At 38.1% G+C, this 15668-nt stretch overlaps 2 protein-coding genes across 4 annotated transcripts in view; one reads left to right on the top strand and one right to left on the bottom strand.

The window, feature by feature from the left end:
• Positions 1-7522, top strand: part of SLC30A9 (solute carrier family 30 member 9) — a 38289-nt gene extending 30767 nt beyond the window's left edge. For both annotated transcript variants that reach the window (XM_068680218.1, XM_068680217.1), the window contains exon 18: positions 1164-7522. In XM_068680218.1, coding sequence (XP_068536319.1) covers positions 1164-1208 — 45 coding nt within the window. In that variant the 3' untranslated portion in view covers positions 1209-7522. The remainder of the gene's footprint in view (positions 1-1163) is intronic.
• A 3053-nt stretch (positions 7523-10575) lies between these two features.
• BEND4 (BEN domain containing 4) overlaps positions 10576-15668 on the bottom strand; it is a 30761-nt gene continuing 25668 nt past the window's right edge. Inside the window, exon 5 of one of the 2 annotated variants that reach the window (XM_068680230.1) lies at positions 10576-14293. In XM_068680230.1, the coding sequence (XP_068536331.1) occupies positions 14076-14293 (218 nt within the window). In that variant the 3' untranslated portion in view covers positions 10576-14075. The remainder of the gene's footprint in view (positions 14294-15668) is intronic. The other variant, XM_068680231.1, reaches the window with a different exon arrangement.

Genomic DNA, 15668 nt, shown 5'->3' on the forward strand with positions numbered 1-15668 from the left:
CAATTTAATTTTTTTTAACATGGTACTTAGCGTGTAGTCAAAACTGGTATCACTGTTTCAGTGCTCTAATTACTCAATGGCTTTTGCTGATGTTGAAGCAGCACAGTGCTTACTGCTTTTAAAAGCCTGTCATTACTTCTTATCATTATGTTTTTTTGTTATACAATTTAAATATCCTTTGATTGATGTAACAAATGATTATTGCTATTTTTAATTGTTTATTTATTTCATGGCTGTTAATTACACCTTTTCTGGTGTGACTATAGAACTGTAAGTATACTGATTGCCAGACAAATACAGTCCTGTTATGACTCTCTTTTCTCTTCATGGGGAGACACTGCTCAAGAGTATGTCCATCCTTGCCTATAATTTTTGATAAATATTCTAGTTTCAGTTTATTTCCCTACAGTGATGCTGTTTATAAATCAAAATGTTTTCGAGTGTAATTGCATCAGCAGATCCAGTTCCTCATGGTTTTCGAGCAGCAGGCTCATAACTAATTATTTTATTAACATGAATACTACTTTTTGGTATAGTCAGGGATTTCAGTGATTATGTTGCCGTTGAATATGCTTTACTGAATACACAAGTCATACTCACAGGCTGGATGAGTTTGAAGTAGGTGACTCTCAGTAAACCTGTCATAGATTGTATAGTTCTTGTAGTGATGATAACATTTCTACCTCATCAGTGAATGCATATTTCTTAATGGAAATAGTATTTTAAATCTTTATAAATAGATCCAACAATCTTTATAAATAGATTCAACAGAATGCCATTTCAGAAGTTATCCATTATTCAGGAAAATACCTGTTAAACACATGCATATGACTTTAAGAAAGTTTTATTTGGACAGTTTTACATAAAAGTAATTGCCTTTTTAAAATCAAAAGAGCTGTTTAATACTATATAAAGCATAAGAGCTAATTCAGTGGTGAAATTAAAGAGTATTTGACAAATAAAAAGATGACTTAGTCTTCAAAATTGCTTATAATAACAGCTGTATTTGTTGAAGTTATTCCTTATTTCAAAATAGTCCAGAGACTACAAGAAAAAGGGATTTGTTATGCATTTGCCAATATTATATGAGGAATTGATTATTTGTATCCATGTGCAAAAATGTTTGAATATTTTCAATTAAAAATGTATTTTTTTAATTTCAGCAACGAAATCCTGATGTTCGTCATGTGGATTTGGAGATACTATAGACTTGACAGAAGAAATCTTTATGTTGATACCATTTTTGAAGAAATCACGTAAATGGCTGAAAAGCTTCTGAAATTGCAGTGACCTCAGCACCATACCTTGCTTACTTTAGCTGTAGGCTTCCTGGGCTGTTAGCACTGCTTCTGTTTCTGGAAGAGCATTAGAGTTGCAGACAACAAATTCCATGGCAAAATCAATTTGAAAAGCTACTTGACTTAAAGTCCACTGGAGAATCTGTCTGAGCATATTTACTGCAATTCAGAACTTCAGACTTGAGGGTTAGTTAGGCAAATAAAACTGCCTGAAAATATACAATATACATTTAGTTTTTCAATTTGTGTCCCTTTGCAGTCAGTTTGCACTTGTTTAGTTTCTTTCAAGATATCATTAAAGGTTCTTGGGAGATATTAAGATTAGCTAGGAAGAGTTTGTTCCAGTGGAACCTGCCAACCTTAAACTAATTGTTATATTTCAACTGTGTGATTGTTTCACAGTTCTTCTTTTCTATGAGATAAATTCTTTCAAACAGGCGCTGGCCTTCTCTTAAGTACCATGACCTGGAATCTTTTTGCCACCATTGTAATTACCAACAGCACTTCAGAAAAATCAGGTTTTTCTCCTCGGTGGTGTCAGCTTTACGTGGTTAGCCAGAGTATGTTGAGTTACTGTGAAGAAGTTACTGTGTAGAGACTTCAGTGAATTTCCTCTGTTTAATTTTTTTCCTACTTTTACACTTGTTCTCCTTTTTGTAAGTATCTTCAGATGTAATCTGGGAGATATTTATGGTAGTGTTTATTAAAAGTTACCTGGCATTTTTTTTTTTTTTTTTTGCTTTTTATACTTTTAATAGGTGATATTGCCAGAAATGGTCATTGCTAGAAGATGTAAGAAATGTATTTGGAACTAATAACAGTCAAAACTGTGTTAGAAATATTTATAATTAAACAAATGATACATTGTATTTTTTATTTATTTACCTGTAGGCATTATCCATTATCTGAATTCTAAACTGCTTACTTTGTGTTTTTTAAGAATTGACCCTACTTGTTTGGGAAAGGAAAAGAATTTTCAGTGGTCCTCAACAATCCAGAGATAAGTGCCTAGAATTTATAACTCTGAAACTTGCAATTCTAGCACTATACAAGATCAGCTTCAGGGCTTTCTGCAGCAGGCACCCAAGTCATACCAGATTCTTTGAGAACCAGTCATTTAATAGAAGCTATGGTCATGCACGTTGAAATATTAGTGAAATAACTACATATAAGTAACTCTGAGGAAAATCCTTTATGCACTTTAAAACCTTTCAGTAAAATGAAAATTGCTGATGAGTGAGAGGTGGTAATAAGAACTTCCTAGTGACTCCTCTGCTGAGTAATGACTGACTGACTGAGAGAAGAAATGCTGACACGAAACACAAGTCATCAAAATAATTTATTAAGATTAAATTATAAGCATTGCAGCAAATAATGATTGTGGAGACCAGTATGTCCAGATTTGACTAAAAGCTTTTTAGACTTTTTTTTGGTATTAAATATAATTTACCAGAGAATTATAAAAATTGAAAGTAGCATGCCTTTTGACAACTGAAAAGCACTTTGCATGCTGGCCATTTTAGGTAGAATAACATTCCAGAGTTTATTTGAAGATGGGACTTACATGCGGTGATTGTGGGTAAAGGATCTCTTTGGTATCCTTGTCCATAGTTCCTATTCACCAGTGGCTTATTTGTAGTGTATTGGTTTATTGTGGCTGATCCAGAAGGCATCATTTGCCTCTTTTCCCCTATTGTAGAATTAGTATATTTAAGCCTGATGATTAAAAATGCATTTAGTAAAAGAGTTTGAAGGTAATCTGCAAGTGTACTGTATCAAGTAAATATTATTTAAATTTTAAAGTAATTAAGTTTTCAGTCATTTACCTTACATTTTACATCATTTACCTATCTCCTCGCCCCTCCATGTGAACTTCATCTCAAGTCATTATGCAGTGTGCTGATGTTAGTCTTATTCACGAAGAGCACTGGAATCTGATAAATGCATAACCTCTTTCCTACTGCCTAAAATATCTATGTGGATTTTAAATTTGAATAAATGCTTAACAATTGTTATTGCAGAAATGTTAAAAACTGAAAGAGGAGTAGAACTGGGAAAACCTTCTTAGTGTGGGGCGATAGTCAATGTGATGTAAATGGTTTGTATGCGGGTGTCAGCGATGCCAACAGGATACAAATTTCATAAAGTCTGCCCCATTGCAGGGCAGAAATTTCACAAAGTTAGTAAACACTATACAGATACTGAAGTGTTCCAATATCTTTTTAAAGAGGAGGCATAAGTTTATATCTTTTACAGGACCTCTGCTCCAACAGCCTGTAAAAATGTTCTCTTACTCATCAGAGATGTAATTCACATGAATTCTCATCTTAATTTCCTTACCTGAGTCAGAAGTATATTCACCTACACACCTTTTGTTCACATTCCAATAAAAAATGTAGACCTTTCTCTCCCGATTACATTCTTGATTATGTCATTGCAATATGTTAAATTTAAGAACCTAGAACTTGGGTTTAGATGCATAATTAATTGTGTAGTTTGAGGACCTGTTTCCATTTTTAAAACTGATCTGGATGGTGGTATACCCCAAAAAGGCTGGATGACTGTTTTTGGCAGTTCCTTTTAAGCTTGCCTGTCTTGCATTTGGGTGAAAATATTGATTCATTGAGCCTGTCAGATTGGAAAGGCAAGGTAATTCCAAGTTGTTACATTTTAATATGTATTATAATCTATAGATTGCTTCTAAAAGTTTTGACATTTTTACTATTTTTTTTTCCTTAAAGCTTGAGGTGATGTGGGTCCATACTTAGTTTACTTTTGTTTTAGTGTTTTGGAGGAAAATATTCAAATAATCCATTTACCTGATAGAATCCTCAGAATTGAAGAAAAATTGTAAAGTCTGAAGGAGTGGATTTTTTCTTCATCACAAATACAATTGCATGATGATCCTTTAAGACTGATTTAAAGGTGTGTAGTTAAGGAAAAGGAGTGAGGGTTAGCTAACTGCAGCTATATTCTAGGAAATATTTCAATAAAAATTAGTATGTTAAAATAATTATTTTTGTAGACTGGCATTACAGGTGCTATTTTTTCAAATTGTGTTCAAAGTACTACTGCCCTTTGCTTATTTGTTGTCATATATCATAATTCTGTAAAAATTATGCTTTTAGTATAAAAATTGTTTAAGTGTTTCAATATCCTGAGTGATCATAACATATTTTAAGTCAAAGTTGGCTGGACACTAGTAATATGCTTTCCTACACTCTGTAAGATAAAGATAAAATTCTGAGGTGATTATATTTGCCCCCATGAGTCAATTTCAAGCCTAAATTTTTTATAAACTTTGGAATTCAGTACTTCATGTGGTCCCACCCCTCTGACTTTCTAAAGCATTTGTTAAGCCTGTGGTACTAGTAAATCCTTTAGCGCGCTACAGAGTGTGTTACAGAGACTGCTTTGGGTTCTGGTCTAGGAGGAGCAGGGACTTGGGGAACAGGAGAACATGTTTTAAAAGACATGTTGCATCCTTTTTCTGCTGTGGTTTGTGCTCAAAATTAAGGTTTTTTTTAGCCCATGCTTTTCTCAGTCCTTGAATTCCTACTTTTTTTTTTTTTTCTTATTTAATCTCTTACTTGGAAAGGAGGAAGCCATAACATGGAGCTTATGTCTTAATAGCAGGGCTAAATTCTACCCTTGGTCTCTGGATTTTTGTACTGGCTTCTTGTTCGTTGGTAGTTTACAGCAGTGATCACTGTTCTGAAAGCTTCAAATCATGCTAGCCAAAACTACCGGCGTTCTCTGATCCCAGTAGGCGAAGCTTTTTCATCTGTATCTAGAGATCTGATTTTTGTTGGTCTCCCTTTGACAAGGGGAGAGAACAGGGAAGAGTTTTCGGTATGTTTTGTCTACGTAATACACTGATTGCAATTCTATGTCCTCCTTATTTGTTATCACTTTAGCTGACTTCTATTTTCTGCTTAACAAAGAAAAAATTATACATTATGAAAGTCCCTCTATTAGTGATGAGTGCATCAAATATGGCTTTCCTGCAAAGAGTTTTTAGGCTTTTGTATATCAAAAGGAGTGCTGCAATTTTCAAGAATTCTCAATTAAGTAATCCTTGTGCTAAAGATGATCTAGATGTGTTTCTCACAAAAGAATTCACAGAAGCATATTGTCTAAGACTTGAAAGAAAAGTATTTCATTTGGTCGTCATGTTCTTAAGGCACTTTGGCTTGGCAGAATAGGACAATTGATTAATATTGACTCCTGCACCAGAGCCGAACTTCTGTGCATGCCTAAGGGCTTACACTGCAGAAGTGGGTGTAAAATGAAAATGCACATTTTTCCTAGCTTAAATATTGTGCTGCTTCTGTTCTTAGTGGTAGCTCTGAATAGAGAGAACAACTAACATCTATCTCTTCTGCAGTTTGCCTGCTTAATGTAAATGAGAAGTTGAGATGTACCAAACAGTTTTTTTGTAGAGGGGTTGTCTAGCTTTAGTCTTTTTTTTTTTCCTTTCTTGTTAGTGAGACAGAAATAATTAAGATCAAAAGAAAACTGTAGCTGCCTTGCATATAAAAAGAAATAGGAATTCAGGCTTTCAAGCACAATAGTCTGATTTCTGGAAGACGTTCTGAGGAAAATAAAAACTGCCATGTGGTTGTTTGGGCTGTAGAAACTGCAGTCAATCAGTCTGGGTTTTCAGGCTGAAGCAAAAGAATAGAAACTATAACAAAATGTGGTAAAAAAGAAAAGAATGAAAGGAAGGAAAAACCTAAGATGTTGAGTGTTGGGAATGGGGAGATATCAATACAATCTAGAAAATGTGGCCAGAGGTAAGAAATGATGGTTGGAGAGGGGAGGAGCAATACAAAATAACGTTTGATCAGAATGCCTAGAACAGAGTTTCATTTTTTTTTTTTAAACAGTATTAAGAAAATTGAGTAATTTCCCCCATCCCCTACTGTAGTGAAAACTTGTCTTTCTGTAGTGAAAATCAGTGACTCAGTTTATCCGTTGCCTAATCTGGTATTTAGTCTTGCAAATGTGCACCTGTTTGCCCTCTGAAAACTGAAGGGTAAGGGCATAATCTCAGTCTGGATCTTTGTTGAGGAGGTGTGTGTTTGGTGAGTGGAGGTTGAGGAATTTTAATTGTGGAAGTGGTAGCTGGAGTGAATTAAAGACAAAACAAATTGCTTCTTTCAGCCAAAAAGGATTGAAAAACCATACAGAAGTACAGAAAAGAGGGTGGAGTACTGTAAGGACTACAGCATTGTTGCAATGGATTACAACTGTTATTGAATGTTAGTCTGTATTATCAGGTTGCTTAAGTGTCTCTGGATAAGCAAGATTTCCAGTTAAATCATGACATTGTGGGAAGGAATTAAAGAGAAATTTCAATGTGTAATGTAAAGAAGACATGCATTTTATAAAATACCACAGAAAATGAACAATAGATATGGAGAAAATCATCCTTCTATGTTGCACTAGGTTCTTAAGGAAAATTTCTTTTTTTTTTTTTTTTCTTCTGTGTAAATGAAAAGCACCAATTAAAACAGAAGGTCTTGGTTACTTTTTAGAAGTGTTACACTAACAGTAAGCCTGGTCATATTTTTGTATTATCGGTGTTTGTTGTTCTGTTATGGGGACAAGGAGTCTGTTAAAGTAGTGGAATACAGCTCTACACTCACTTAATCTAAGATAAGTTTGATTATTGTAACCTAAATTTAGACTGTATTTAAACCATTTGAGGTTTTGACCAACTGCTTCAAATCTGAAGACAGAAAAAAAAGCAATGTTATATAAATGATGTAATATAAAGCTTTTTGGTAAGTTTCTCTTCAAAATAAAGACTGGAAAAGGATTTGAGATGAAATACCTGAAAAGTGTCTAAAGCATTTGGAAAGCTTTTTGGCTATTGCCAAAACTATTAAATCTGAAAGCCAACGGTGAGGGTATTCACTGGTGGCAGAGCTTTCAAAGGGCAATCTCAAAACTGAAATGTGTTTTTTCATGCAGCCTTTTAATCAAATGTATTTTCTACCCCACTTCTTCCCCCTTCCGATGCTTTATGGTGTATTGGCTTTCTCATTTTGTCTTGGTTACTTCAGATTAGTATGGAGAAGTCAGTTTGATTTGTGCGATGTAGATATTTAAGTATTTTGCTGCATATGTTTTCTCCTGTAATTATAATTGAATTTGGTACATCTTGTAAAATGTCTGGAAGCTGTAATTATTCAGTAAAATGTTACATAGCTGGTAAAGGTTGTGCTCTGTTAATTTAAGCTATTTTATGTGTGTTTGGAAAGTAAACAAAGACACTGGCTTTAGGCAGTTGATGGTGACTTGCCGTGTTTTTGAATTCGAAGTGCACAGAGCAGCATTTTATGGATGCAAAACAAAGGTTATATCCATCTATTTTTACTTGTTAACTTGCCTTTGTGTGGTGTGGAGAGTGTGTGCCATTGAATAACGCGTGCTCCGTGAGTGAGCAACCTGCCTAGGGTAACCAAGTGGTATGTATTAATGCTCTGTACTTCAGTGGCAACTGAATCCTTTCCACCTGACCCCCAAAGAGTGAAACTCCTTCCCCAGTAGATTAGATTCTTGGTGCCTGTGTCAGATGCCCCCTGGTGCCATCTCCAATCCGATCCTCCAGTCCTGGCTCAGAGAGACGGCTTGTTCATCCGTGTATAGATAGCCAAGTGTTTCAAATTGCTTCAAGAGGTTGGGTTTATGTGTTAGACTTGTGTATTAACAATAATTTCACAATACCAGCAAAGCTGTCCAAGCCTCTTAAGAAAATGCCAGATATCGTTCACTTGAAATTGGTTAATTAGAAGTTAGCTTAGAGAGGATTTAACATAGTGACTGGTTCACTGAAGTGCCTCTTCATCATTAATGCTGACAAAATCGAGTGGTCTGTCTGGTTATGGAAAAAAAAAGAACACATTTCTAACTGGGCTGAAATAAAACCTGGACGTGGTTATAGAAGGAAATACGCAAATGCAAGAAGCCTGGGTGATAAAGTGGAGAAACTTGGAAGAAGGCAGAATATCTGTCTGTATGGGGTTAGACATCAGAATTAAGTTGGTCAAGCACAGTATTTCAGGAAAAATAAGTTGTTCTTCATTTGAAACTTTGATTGATCAAGTTCAGGTTGTTACAAGAGCCGTGTTCTTCAATACATGGAGATAATCGTAGAATCATGAAGGTTGGAGAAGACCTCCAAGAGCCTCTGGTCCAGCTGTCCCTGTACCACCTCTATCACCCATTAAACCATATCCCTAGTGCTTCAGATACCAGTTTTCTGCATTCAAAAATAAATCAGGTTAGGGTATGATTTGTCACCCCAGCACAGATCATTATTGGGAGTGTTCCTGAGTTGTGTTCCTTTAAAAAAAAAAAAATCCCTCCTTCAGTTAGTTCAATAAATAGTCCTCTTGGCTCTTACAGTTACACATCCTGCAAGAAGACTCTTTGGGTTTTCACTCAGGTTACTACTACAGGGCATTTTTGTCAGGTTTAATTAGAATTTTTTGCTGTATTACTGACCCTGTTCCCAGATGGGAACTAAATTTAACGTTAACTTTTCTAATGGGTAACTACTTTGAGTCATTAGCAAGCCTGTTTCCTTCTACTTTTCTACAGACTGCCTTTGTAGTGGCAATTACATCTGCTAGAGTGGGAGGGTTTAAAGTGTCTTTGATAACAAAGGGTCTCCCCTCCACCAAAATTATGTGAAGATTTTTTTTTCCTGTTGACTCAGGTAATTAATCTGTAGCTACTTGTTTATTTCTTCCTTTATATATCCGCGGTAGGAGCTGCTTTTATGCACCTCAGGTGTTGATGAGTCTTCGGAGAAGTTTTGTATTCATGGGGCAGGTCACAGATCTGCCGAGTACTCCCTGGGACTCTGTGCTGCAACAGGGAACATTTCTCCTTGGAGGGATTTTCATACATGAACTTGTTAGGAGATGACTGAGACAGAGCTTTTGGTTTAACTAGGCGAGACCACGCTGAAGGCAGCATCTTAAGGACCTTCTTGTTTGGAGAGAGGCCACCCTCTCCCTCAAAACCCTGTCTTGCTCACTGCCTGTCTGCCTGCATGGCATACACAGCCAGAAGAATTTTTCCCCCTGCTTTAGAAAAAGGATTTACCTCCAGATGAGGCTCCTTGTGAGGTAAATGAAACATGGGCCGGTACATGAGTGCCATAGGCCACACATAAAGACAAGCTGACACTGAAACCACGAGTTCCTGCGTAACTGGGCTCCCACGGGCTAGTTTTGCAACTTGAGCCACCTTCTTTTAACAAAAATTTGTATCATGTGATTTTTATAATATTATAAAATGTTAAAAATGAGCATTTTTAATGCAAATGAAGTAAAACTTCAACTCTTTCTTACCCATGAAATTTAACAGGTGACTTGGGCCTTGGGAGGTCCCCTTCAGGGTTATCCTGGTACTTGAGCAAAGACATAAATAAGTGCCAGCAGCACTGCCTACTCCTCTGACTGTACCAACCTTGTAACAGAGCAAAAGCACAGCTAAACTATTGCTTAATTACAACTTTTCTAAGAGAAGTTCAGTGTGTGTGTGTGTGTATTGTTTTTCAGAGGGATCAGTGCTATACTGCATTTCTCAGAATCACCTGCGCTTACCTGGACTGTGGCTTCGCAGCCCTATGACCTTAAAATATCAGCCCAAGGGGTTAAACTTTTGCGGTATCACAGGGAAACACCAGCACCATGATTTTGTACTGGAATTATCTGGCACTCTTCTCTAAGAGGAGGCACCAGCCTGCAGTTGGGCCTGGCCTGCTCTGCTGGGTGGACGTGTGCTGCTGTACAGGCCGTAATTTCTCTGCAAATCATCTGGAGCTGGGATTTTCTCAACTGGTTAAGAGAACAGGAGATGTTTGTCCAGCACTAAATTTTGAATTAAAATGGGATTGAAACTTCACTGCTTGAAAATCCAGGTCTTAAGGCAGCAAATGGGTACTTTCTGTGAGTGCTCTATCTGACCAGTGCATCAATAAATAAATGTTGTCATGTTTTGAGGCAGGAATGATTTATATGATATTCACACTTGAATTCTTCATGATCTTCCCCTGCGCTTGCCAGCACTTCATACCAAACAAGCATTTAATGAAAAAGACCACTGCTCTAGCCCTTTGTATAAATCTAAATGTAAAGCAAATCCATACTTAGAGCCCTTTGTATAAATCCAAATGTAAAGCAAATTTATACTTAGAGCCGACTGTGGCTGCTGCCACGCTGATGTACCATTGTGCACGGAGAAAGAGACAGACGGGTTAACCAGAGACCAACTTTTATTGTGCATTGTTAATGCAACAGAACAAATGGAACTGGAGGTATGTAGTAATAAAACCAATATTCAAATTAGGATTAACACCTGAAATAGTAAACTGTAGGTAACAAATGTCTTTATAATTAAAAAATATTGACTGTTTAAAAAATTCTCTAAGATTTTTATATTTTTTAAAAGAAATGTGTGTTGCCACATAGAAAACAATTCACACATCCTATAGAAATTGTCACAAAAACCTTACTAGTCTATATTACACTATGCACTTTATTGTACAATATCTGGTAAAGGTCTATCCCTAACCTGTACTTACTCTACACAGTACAATCATTAGAAAGTATTCATAGAATTAACTACACCATAACAATAAAAATATCGGGATTAATGGTTTTTTAATCACAGTTTCTCCACAAATATTTGTCATAGAAAATATAGCGAAGGCATGTTGGCACAGATGGGCGTGCGGTACTGCTACACAAAGTTTGAGAGAAGGCAGATACATAAATGACAGTAAGATTAAAGAGTATGGAAGGATAAGACAAGGATCTATCCTCCTGGGACTTGCTGGAGTGACATGACAGATAGCAGCTTCCTTCTGCTGCCAGCCTGCCGCCTGCATCCAGCTCGGAGAAGGGATGTGCTGACTTACAAAGCACGGTGCTTAAATATGGATATCTCGCTGTGCGAGGGCTTACAGGCTATCTATTATTTCGGGTCCCGTAGCGTTATACCTAACATCTTGCGGATACATAGATGCTTCGATCTGCATGGATTCATAATGCCTCGTGAATAAGCTAATTGGAACAAGTAGTTGTGAAAGGGTCTTTAAACAAACGGGGTGGGTGAGGAGTCAAGTGGCCATGATGGCAGTTAAAAACAAGAGAGATGCTGCTGTGGTCTATTATTGTTAAAAAACAAGCATGAACAAAAAAAGAGATGAGCTCCTGTCTTCTGATGCCTGTCTGTGACTACTATTCATGTCACTAGTGATTGCACAGAAGCAGCTGAGGGCAAAATTTTGTTCATAAAGAACGGTCCAAACCTGCCAAGCCATTTCTAGTGCTAAAGTGGCTTTCAGGATGAAACTATACATTTGGTTATTTTGCACAATATGAGAGCACAGGATTGTGAGCGGTACCAGGACGCTGGTTACACTTCTTACACTAAAAATAAAGCTAGACTTACAAGTTATTTGCAAAATCTTTAGGTTATTAAGTGAGAGAGGTCTGTCCAGTCCAGTAACTCTGTTCTGCGACTATTAAAAATGAAGCATCTGTGTTTTTAATCTCATATGCTTAACCATTTGAAAGGAACCATCACAATGTTTACAAAAATACAGCATGATACATATCGCTGTGGACAAATTTACAGCATAATGTTGACTCGCACGCTCTGACATGTTTTACCAAGTAGTTCTGGCAAGTGTCACCACATTAAACATATACCAGCAAGACTTACACCATCTGAGCAATGTAACATCTTCTATTATAGTTCTCTTAAAAAAAAAAAAAAAGTGTTAAGTTCAACACGGAAAAGCTACTAAAGGATATCTGTACTGTGACATTTTTATACACCGAGTGTCTTCCCCCTTGGCCACCGCACACCACTGACTGGTCAAAGAGAGTCGCCTCCTGCCTGCACGAGGGATGCTGTCCCGACCCCCTTGGCCCGGGAAGGAGCAGTGTGACCAAACTGCTTGTTCTCTGATAAATCGGTTTGTCTGAGTCAAATAAATGCCTTTCGACCCCCTTTTAAAAATTAGCAAAATGAAAACGAGCTGAGAGGTACTGGGCATTTAAGGGCCTAAAGCATATCCTGGCTGAGCGCGGCTCCGTCTACTGTGGCTGGAGCCATGCGCCGTTCATGGCAGCAGGCAAAGGGGAGGCAGACAGCAGGGAGAAATGGTGTGGGTGAGCTGGCATTTGAGAGGCTGCCCCAGTCCTTCATCCATGGACAGGCACGGGCTGGGTGCTTCCCCCCCTGCCCGGTGTGCGGGGAGGAGGTCGGGAAGGAGAGGAGGATGGCAGAAGGAGCAATTAGTAGCTTCTCTAACAGTGTGCATGGGGCAGGGAGGAAAGCTGGGGAGCATGAGATACACGTTCAGCAGAATCAACACTGATGAGGTAGCACTAAAGGTGATCGCAAGCGGAGTGGATTTTCTTTCCCAAAACCGGTGCCCTGTCCCTGCCGGCCGGGGAGCGTTGCCTCAAGGAGAGCTGGGCCAGGTGGTTGTGGTGAACACCAGCACCAGCCTGAGCAAACGGCCAGGGCACGGAGCTTGAAACACCCTGACGCTGAAAGGAAAGGGTATTGTTTCTTTGGCATTACGTATTTCTGGAGTGCGTCAATTTGGAGGGACAAGGGACTCCCAAGCCTTTGAAAGTAAACGTTTTTAATGGATGGATTATTTTTCTGTTGAGCTGGCATCTGCTTCCCATGTTGCACTCTGCTGTAAATTGGCTTCTGCTCTAACACACGTCCTTTTTTACAGCTTAGTCTGGATCCCAGGTTTACTTTTCTTACAACAAAATGCTAAATTAGGCTTTTCTAACTCAACCCCTCCCTGAATGCACCACTGAGCATCTGACTATTGAGACCAGCACATTGCCTCATCTATTTCAAGGAATGGATATAAAACACAAATGAAAGCAAAAACAAGAAAAGGCAATTTAAAACCTCTAAAGCTACATAATATGGCTGCAGAATAGCAACAGACAAAGCAAAACCTGTCTTCTGAAATGGCGATTTGTTTTTAGCAATCTTTTTTTTAATGAAAACTGTCATGATCAACTCTAATCCCTTAGAAATCTAGATAAATATAGTGTCTATCCGATACACAAAGCAATTTTTATCTATTAGAAGTGCCTGTTATTGTTCTGGGTCTTTGAAGGATTCTGTTGCTGATGAGTGCTGATGTTTTATCCAGGAAGCTTAATTTCCTGGCATAGCTGGCTAAAGGAAGTCCCTGAATTTTCCATCTCGTGTGGTATTTTAAGGTAGCATTTATAATTATACTGCTTGCTGTTAAGAAATGAGCATTTTTTGGTTTTGGTCACATGCATGCGGACTCATTCTTACATCTCCTACTCAGGAAAAGCAAATAGTACCCGGTTGTTCTGTCTGAGAGTCCAGACCTGGGCTTGTTACCAATGGGCAGAGAAGATGGTAGCTGTTGTTTCTTTTGAAACTTGTACAATTTTTAAATGATCTTTCCTCTAGAACTAAATGGAATGAACTGCAGTTTCCCCTTGGGGATACTATGAAGGGTTTGCAAATAATAGGCACTGAGAAGTCCCATAGGGCAGGTCTTGAAATGGATTTCTTTCTGTAAACGGGGACATGGTAGGATGGAGAAGCTGAAATGTATGCAGTATGTGTTCAAACATGCTTTGGACTCTTAAATGACTTCAGGGTAAGTATGCTTAACAAATAGTCTCTTCTAAATTAACTGCTTGCTACTGTTGCATGAGTTTCCTCTCACTGCTGTCAATCGCCAGATCCGTCTTGCATACCTCTATTGAAAACTTCGTCCTGTGATCCTGGATGGTCAGTCCCTTCATAGTATGAGTTCCCATTGTGAAGGAAAGTCCCCACTGCACGCCCTTGCCGAGCGTGTCCTACTGCATCACTGAAGACCTTGTTTATTTGCTCTTCGGATGGCATCCACCAGTCAGGGTTGGAAGTACAATGCATTCTAATGAACTCTGCAGGAAAACAGGCAAGGATACAAAAAACAGCTTGTCTTGGCAGCACCTGGTATTGCCCAGACATCAAAAGCTCATGGGAAAAAAGAAACAGGGGCACCATTGTTCTACTGAAACGGAGGTAAAGCCTTATGGGAAATGCCATGATAATGCCAGTTGGAGCTATCGTACTTCGGCACAAGTGTGCTTCTCCACATGCAGTGTCTGCTCTTATACCTGAGGGATCTGCAGAGAAAACCCCTTCTTGCAGAAAGAAAAAGAATTACTTCTAAGTAACACTTATGATTCAGCACCTGCAATACATGCAAAAGTTAAAACGAACTGGGATGTATTTCATTGAAGTCTGTTTTGTATGTGTGTGTGTGCCTTAACGTGGTTAATTTCACGAACTTTCATCATCTCCCTCTGCTGACTGCTTAAACATCTGCAGGTTGCAGTAGCCCATGACCTGCTTGAAAACGTCACTCCTGTGACTTCAGTTCAGTGCTCCTTTCTGTTTGGATATCTTTCATTTTAAGTCCTGCTCCTTCCATCTCTTGGAATCTAACACTTACTTTTCAGAGATTAAACCGGCCTTAGAAATGGGTGAGATGAGAGTGCTAGTTTGGGGAGCCATGCAATAGTTTTCAGTGTGTGAGAAAGTGAATCGTACTGCAAGTAATTTAGCCATTTAAGTAGCTGCTGCTACAAACAGCTATTTGTATGTGATGATTAGCTTTTAAAATTTCTGTTCAGATTCTCTGACATGCAATGGCTACACTTGCAGAAGGCACCTTACCAGTTCTGGAGTTGTAACTGCTAGGTGGATCTCCAATAGGTGCATTTGGACATAGAAACATCCAAACACAATTTTAAATGTGAGGGTACCTTATTAGATATATTGGATACACAGTATCTTATATGGAAACACAGCTTCTTATTTGTTCTGTAACATTAGTTATTCCCTCATGCTGTATTGTGTCTCCCAGGATATTTTTAAATTCCATTTTCTCCTGTTGACAAGCCAACGGCACAGTAAGTGGCACAAGGTAACTTCATTACTGTTACATCATCTTGAGACCAGGGAAAGCTGTGCTTTTACATGAGCTACTGTGCCTGCAAGGTATCTCATCTGTTGGACAATTAGGATGTGATTTTTGCATAGCTCTTCCAGCAGTGTGTCTGCAAAAGTGATAGCTATCTTGGTTTTAAATTCATTTCCCTTAAAATCCACATAGGCAACAGTAATTCCTAGTTACGTTCACAAGAGGCTTCAGACTGGCATTTTTCTCAAAGAAATGGTCACTATGTGAAGGAGTAATCTGATAATTTACCTACGCCAGGCTGTTTTAAAGCTGGTTCCAGGCATCGGTCAATTGTAGGAATACACTGAAAG

Source organism: Anas acuta, chromosome 4, assembly GCF_963932015.1.
Source record: "Anas acuta chromosome 4, bAnaAcu1.1, whole genome shotgun sequence".
NCBI classification, from domain to species: Eukaryota; Metazoa; Chordata; class Aves; order Anseriformes; family Anatidae; genus Anas; species Anas acuta.